At 47.0% G+C, this 7,269-nt stretch overlaps 1 protein-coding gene across 1 annotated transcript; it reads left to right on the top strand.

The window, feature by feature from the left end:
• Positions 1 to 254: 254 nt before the first annotated feature.
• Positions 255 to 2,853, top strand: LOC125526882 (exocyst complex component EXO70B1-like). Its single transcript, XM_048691491.1, has one exon. The coding sequence runs from the start codon at positions 392 to 394 to the stop codon at positions 2,321 to 2,323; it is 1,932 nt and encodes a 643-aa protein (XP_048547448.1). The 5' UTR covers positions 255 to 391; the 3' UTR covers positions 2,324 to 2,853.
• Positions 2,854 to 7,269: the final 4,416 nt, after the last annotated feature.

The raw sequence follows: 7,269 nt of genomic DNA on the forward strand, positions 1-7,269 counted from the left end.
GTTGTTGGGTGGCAACCATACAACAATGCTAAAGGTTACGACTTGCTTGGTTAGATGACCATGGAGAAGTTGAAGTAGCATGCCTGAGAGAAGTTGAAGTAGTAGTGTACTCATCTTGAGCTTTGTAACACCATCTAAATGAATGAAATGCAATGCTGGTTGCTTTTTGTCAAAAAAAGAAAAGAAAAAACATGCTTGGACGCAGCACACACCGGAGCCAGCCAGCTCGACTCGGTCTATATCACTCCCTCGTCCGCCATAGCGCAGACCCACGCGCGCGCGCGCTCGGCCACACGTGCGGCTCCCAGGATTCGCGCCGCCGCGGGTAAGAAAGGCCAGCTTGGAGGAGGGTGAGGTGGAGAGTCGGGAGGCGAGGAGTCAACTGTATACTATGGATGGACCGGCGGAGCTGGAGGCGGCGGAGCAAGTGGTGATACGGTTGGACTCGTCGTTGGCTTCGACGGCGGCGGCGGAGCCGGCGGCGGTTGGGGGCGAGCCGATGCTGTTCGACGGAGCAGGGGATCGAACCGAGGCGGAGCGGTTCCTCCGTGCTGTGGATAACATCCGCCGCCTCGCTCCGTCGTCCCCCTCGGTGGTCGGGAGCCCGCGGCGGCTGTCGTCCGGGTCGGGGGCGGCGGCTGGTGGAGGCGGGTGCAGCGCCGTGCAGGTCACGATGGCGCGGCTCGAGGACGAGTTCCGCCACTTGCTCTCGTCCCGCGCCTTCGACCTCGAGATCGAGGCGCTCGCCGACCTGACATCTCTCTGTATCTCCAGCGACCGAACGAACTCGGTCTCATCCATGGACCTCCCAGCTGTGGAGGAAGATGACTCCATCTCCGACTGCGGCGGCCGGCGAAGCAGCTACCGCTCGCTCCGGAGCATCCGTGAGATCGACCTCCTCCCCGACGACGCCGTTGCCGACCTCCGCGCCATCGCCTCCCGAATGGCTGCGGCTGGGTACGGCCGCGAGTGTGCCCAGGTGTACGCCTCCATTCGCAAGCCGGCCGTGGACGCCTCCCTCCGCCGGCTCGGCGTCGAACGGCTCAGCATCGGTGATGTCCAGCGCCTCGAGTGGGACGCTCTCGAGGCCAAGATCCGCCGATGGATCCGAGCTGCCCGTGCCGCCGTCCGCGGCGTTTTTGCCAGCGAGCGCCGCCTCTCCTTCCACGTCTTCCATGACCTCCCAATCTCCAATGTCACCGTTGTCAGCGTCGTCACCGCAGCTCCAGCCACGCATGACACCCCCTTCGTCGAAGCTGTCAAGGGTGCGGCGCTTCAGCTGTTTGGCTTCGCTGAGGCCATCAGCATCGGTCGCCGCTCTCCCGAGAAGCTCTTCAAGATTATCGATCTCCACGACGCGCTATCTGACCTGCTGCCTGACGTCTCCGACATTTTCGCTGCATCCAAGGCAGCCGAATCGATATACGTGCAGGCCGTAGAGATCCGATCGCGCCTCGCAGATGCAGTGCGTGGAATACTCTCGGAGTTTGAGAACGCAGTTCTCCGCGACCCGCCCAAGACTGCAGTTCCTGGCGGCACCGTCCACCCGCTCACACGGTACGTGATGAACTATAGCAGCCTCATTTCCGACTACAAGGCCACGCTCACCGAGCTGATTGTATCACGTCCGTCGGCAAGTGCCCGGCTTGCTGCTGAAGGCAATGAGCTTGCGCCATGCTTGTCCTGCCTCGAACTACCCGAGCATGAGAATCAGTCACCGCTTGCTGCCCATATCATCTGGATCATTGTTGTCCTTGAACACAACCTTGAGAGCAAGGTGTCACTCTACAAGGACACGGCTCTCTCACATTTGTTCTTGATGAACAATGTACACTATATTGTACACAAGGTCAAGGATTCACCTGACCTCTGGAGCATGATTGGTGATGATTACTTGAAGCGGCTTACAGGAAAGTTCACAGTGGCCGCCACAAATTACCAGCGGACGTCATGGCTAAAGATCCTGAATTGTTTGCGAGATGAGGGTCTTCATGTAAGTGGTGGCTTCTCGTCAGGAATATCCAAGTCAGCTCTGCGGGAGCGATTCAAGTCCTTCAATGCTGCATTTGAGGATGCGCATAGGGTGCAATCTGGGTGGTTCGTGCCGGACACGCAGCTGAGGGAGGAGCTGAGGATCTCAATATCAGAGAAGCTGTTGCCAGCATACAGGTCGTTCCTTGGCAGGTTCCGGCATCATATAGAGAATGGGAAGCATCCAGAGTTGTACATCAAGCACTCAGCTGAGGACCTTGAGAATGCCGTGAATGATTTCTTTGAAGGGGCTCCTCCTTCCCCGCATAATAGGAGGAGATCTCATGGATGAAATTCCTGTGCATTTAGCATTCGACTGGTGTGTTGTGGCTTTGTATTCTTTGATTCTTCAGGGGGGATCAAGTGCTGACAGTTGGAGCTCTGTTTACTCTCTGATATTTGACAATATAGTTGGTCAAGAACTCTTGGTCGATAAACAGACATGCCAATTCTTATGTCATTTTGAGATCTGGTGAAGCTGTCAATCTCCATGGGTCTTCCTCTGTGAGCCAACTTGTTCATTTGTTACACTATTATTTTATATTATTGGCAAGCAGCATGTTGATATAGCATTTTCATTCCAGTTAAAAAAATATATAATGTTATTATTCTTTCAGCTATGTTGGGTACATGGAAGTGTAATCCATGCAATTTCATGCCAATGCCTTGAATGTGCTTTTGATGTCCTTTATGTTATTAGCAATCATCTGGATAGTCCATGCTTTGTGGGTTAGAGATAGAAAGATTTTTTTATACTCTTTTGTACCATATGATTTTGTAAAATTATGTTGTTACTTTGAATGCCAATCTTGAGTTTCTCTAGTGCATATCTTCTTTCGGGTGTTAGAAATTGACAGATTTTAATCACTCTCTTGTACCACATGATTTTGCAAAATGATTTTATCAATCTAAATGCTAATCTTGAGCTTCTCTAATGCACAACTTTTTAAGGATGTTAGAAATTTGCAACCCCTAGCAAGCCAGGAATGTACTACACAGATTCTTCTATATGCTACGTTACTGCCTATTTATTGTTGCGCAGTTTGTAAATTGAAAATCCTCATGTCTTTTGACTGTTGCTATGTTGAGTACTTCAAGTATGTGAATCATTTGTCTTTGTCCTTACAACCTGGGCATGCCACCAGTTTGAAAGGCTTATTTTACTAGTTCACGTAGCTATCCATGAGTGTGACAAAAGAGAACCTGGCCGTGTAATGCTTTGACGTTGACTGGATTTTTCTCTCGTTTTCCCCTGTGATTTGGATATGAGATGGGTAATAAAAGAGAAGTTCTTTTTTGAAATAATAAAAGAGAATTTGGTCTTTGCTCAGTTATTAGGGATTAGTTTTTTTTTATTGAAGAACATCGGCGCTTTATTTATAGAGAGAATTCCTTATTTGACCCTTTCTTAAAATTTGCTTCCTTATTTGACCCAAAATAAATTTTCTTCCCTATTTGACACCTAAATTAATTTTTGTTTCTTATATAACACTTTCGTCCATTTTAGACACTAATAGTGTTAACTGTGTGGTGAAAAGACCATTTTGCCCCTAATGCATTTTGCAATGTCCTGGATGAAGTAAAAAGCAATTAGTTCACCTATGTTTTAGGGATGTTCAAAAGATGCTGCACATGTATATGTATGTTCCAATATTTTGTCTTATTAATCTGGACTGTGCGTGTAAAACCCATACAAAACATTCGTAGAATTTGTACTAGCATATTTATGATCGGTACGGTACCATATTTTGGTTAGTTCTCATAGTCACATACCACTAAATCCTCCAATTAGCACTTCGTGCTGAATTTGGTCACGTGTTCCAAAGTACAGAATTACACATAGTCACATACTACTAAATCCTATATAGGCTAGGTATATATTGCTAGTATATAATATGTGATAACTTGTATACAGTGAGAAAAAGGCAACGAAGAGATTAATGAGAGCGACACGCTCCGGTGGCAAACAGTCGGCGTCCCCTGTTCTCGCGGACGTGTGAATCGAGTTGTGCCAGCGATCTACTAGTCGGCGATTTGTACTTAGTACGTGCAACGGTCCAAGTGCATCTGGTGCAAATCGTACGTACTGTATATGCGAGTCTCCCGACAGCCGGAAAGTAATCAGCTATGGCTAGCTCGTACGTACTGCATTTTGTCGGAAAGTAGTCGGTTATATTACAAGCTACTCCTACGTCTCGTCTAAAAATACATGTATCTTGCTGGAAAGTATATGGTACTGTACTTATTTGCAAAAAAGTAAGTAATCATAGATATGCTAGTACAAGTTCTACGGATGTATTCTACGGCTTTTACACACACATACTAGTTTACCTAAGAAACAAAATATTGAAGCATACATATGCATGCGCAGCATCTGTTGAACATCCCTAAAACACGGGTGAACTGATTCCCTTTTCTCTCTCACGATCTATTGGATACAAGTTGGATTACAAGCAACAATGGAGGTAGAGGATTTGGGGAAGCAGAAAGAACAGGAGGAAGAGGACCAGAGGTAGGAAACGGGAGCCGCTGTGCCTTTTCGCCTGATCCTACGCGGATGGATTCTTCCGTTGCTTTCACTCCCGCTATTTGTAGCTCGTAGCAGTCGATGGTGCCAGGCCAGGCCCAACCCATGTGATATCCAAGGGCCAGCCCAAGTATACATATGGGCTAGGGAAGGTCCCTGACATCCCTCCCTCCTTGAAATGCGGCTTGACCCCAAACCGCCGACGCCATTGAGAACCACCTGGATCCCATTGCACTCGATGTTCCTGGCCTTGGTCGAAGTCGGCGTAGACTTGAACGAGGGAGAAGTAATTGTTGTGGCTGAATGAAACCTGGTCGAAGGTGTCAAGGACGTAGCCATTGTCAGTACAACCGCGGTTGAAGCCAAGGTGGTACTCCTGGTCGGCATAGCCTTGCGCGAAGACAACGGCAACAAAGATGACGCCCCTCCCTTCTTGAGGAACCGCTCACTGAGTGAATTCTAGTAACAGCAACAATGCAAGCTCTCCACGATCCCAAGACGTGCACAGCTGGTCGATGCTCATGTCAGACCCCAATAGATCAATATTATACGTGAGCACATAATCTAAATGGAGACCAAATAGGGAGCGCCGTCCAATATATTTAGCAATATGTGAGTAGGTGATGTCCAACTGATGATATATGTATATCACAAGCTCGTGGGGCATAGCTCCACACACACATCATGTACCAGTAGCTCACCTTTTGAATTGCTGCTGGAACTAGGCAAGCCATGAAAAATCTTGTTAATGTGTTGTTGCACCAAGGCCGCAACCCAGCTACAGAGCATCACTATTTTCTGGCCAGAGAAGATTGCACACAACATAGGAATAGCAACATTTGATCATAGCAGGTAGTCAGGCCAAGTATTAATCTGGAGACATGCCAATCTTGTAGCTGAACTAGCAGCTGCAAACACCACTGAGTTGCTTTGAAACTCATAGGAATACACGACCCACATTATCGGTCGACTCCCGCTGATAGTATGGCCACTCCACTTAAATTTCCATTGACTCAAAAGTTTTTGGTGCACTGACAAGTTCATAAACTGGATCTTCCTTTGCAATTTGTCACCCATAGAAATACTACATACAGTAGCATGCTCCAGTATGTGCTGCTCGGACGCACCCATGGTTTCTAGTGGTATCCCACTTCGTGGACTGCTCATCGATAACTAGGAACAAATCCTTCAAATATTCCACCGAACCTAGATTAGGGTAGTTGCCGGCCAACACAAATTGCTAACACTAGGGAGCTCAATTTTGGGTAGTTCTGATTGCACACATACTGCCCGACAACCGCAGGCAAAATATTGTAGCTTCAACTGAACATTTTTCTGACTCGACCCAAACCTTAGTGGTACATCTTGAGCACAAAGTTCATAAGAGGACTGCACAATGCAGACTAGTTCATATGGACCAAGTTGTTGAGATACATGCATGCTCTGTAATACATGTGCACCCATAGTACCAAGATAGGAATGACAATATTTAGGAGAAATAGCAATAGAACATGTATAGATTTCCAAAAGCCACTGTTTACCTTCGCACAAGAGTTGTTTACTGAAACATGAATCATCACTCTCCTGTTTCATAACCCACAAGCGCAAGACCTGGTCGGTGAGTACCCCTCCGAAGTGTCCACTGAAATTGCATTGCCGCTGCCATGATTTGTACAGAAAATCTCCTTTTACAGTATATTGGTATGAGCAGAGAGGAATTCCACCAATAAGAAGCAGAGTCAACCACACAAACTGATTTAGCTGGAGACAAACCATGTTACAAGCAATGTGTTGCTAAATAGTGGATGTTTCCACACTTTCGAGCAAAGATAATGTCCAGCTCCAAATTTTGTTAGAAGACAGTGGCCGAATTTCCCTGAAATGAAATTGAAACTCATGCATAAGACAAGATCTACTAGCAGTTGTTTTCCTCTCGGAATTGAGTGGCCATGCAACTTTCCATTGGTATTGTTTAGAGCATTGAGATAAAACAAGCGGACTGTTGAATTCCACTCTCTATGACCTAGCCTCACAACACTTGCTTGGCTCAGTGGAAACCTAGAAAGTAGGTTGCCCAGAAGGCCATGGTTGTAACTCCACTAAATTGATAATCAGAGTCTGCAACCGGGCATGAAGAATTCGTCCTTGGATTTTCCTCCTTTTTGGGTGATGATCAGGAGGCCACCACACATTGACAGAGTCACCAGTGACACCATTATGAGCTATTCCATGGAGTAGAACAACATCATTATCTGTGACCTGCACTGGAGTAGGTGGTGGCCAAGGGTGCTGTTGTAGATCCTCAAGTTGCAATTCTTCTTTACATAACACATGTGCAAGGATGTGATGAGGACATCAATACCATTGTTACACCCACAGCCCCTACTGTTACATATACTGGACCAATTACTAGAGCTCGCGCACGCCAATTAAATTACCAGGTACTTTCGTTTCTTGGTAATGATTCTAATGTTCATGAGATTATGATGCTGCCTAAATTGGATACATTTGTTTTGCTTACAAATGAAGGGCCTAGCTTGGAGAAGGATGAACATTGGAGCAAGAACACGCATGGAGTTGATGGCATGCGCAAGGGGATCAAGAACGGAGTTACAAGTGATGATTTCAGGAGTTTGAAGCCGCCATAAGGAGTGCATGAAGCCTGGACGAAATATTCAAGATGCCACTTCATAATATTCGTCCATAGGCTA

The sequence above is a fragment of the Triticum urartu genome, unplaced genomic scaffold, assembly GCF_003073215.2.
Source record: "Triticum urartu cultivar G1812 unplaced genomic scaffold, Tu2.1 TuUngrouped_contig_2178, whole genome shotgun sequence".
Lineage (NCBI taxonomy): Eukaryota > Viridiplantae > Streptophyta > Magnoliopsida > Poales > Poaceae > Triticum > Triticum urartu.

What these genes read in the sequence shown, in the direction of transcription:
- LOC125526882 (XM_048691491.1), top strand. Translation starts at nt 392, where the DNA reads ATGGATGGACCGGCGGAGCTGGAGGCGGCGGAGCAAGTGGTGATACGG.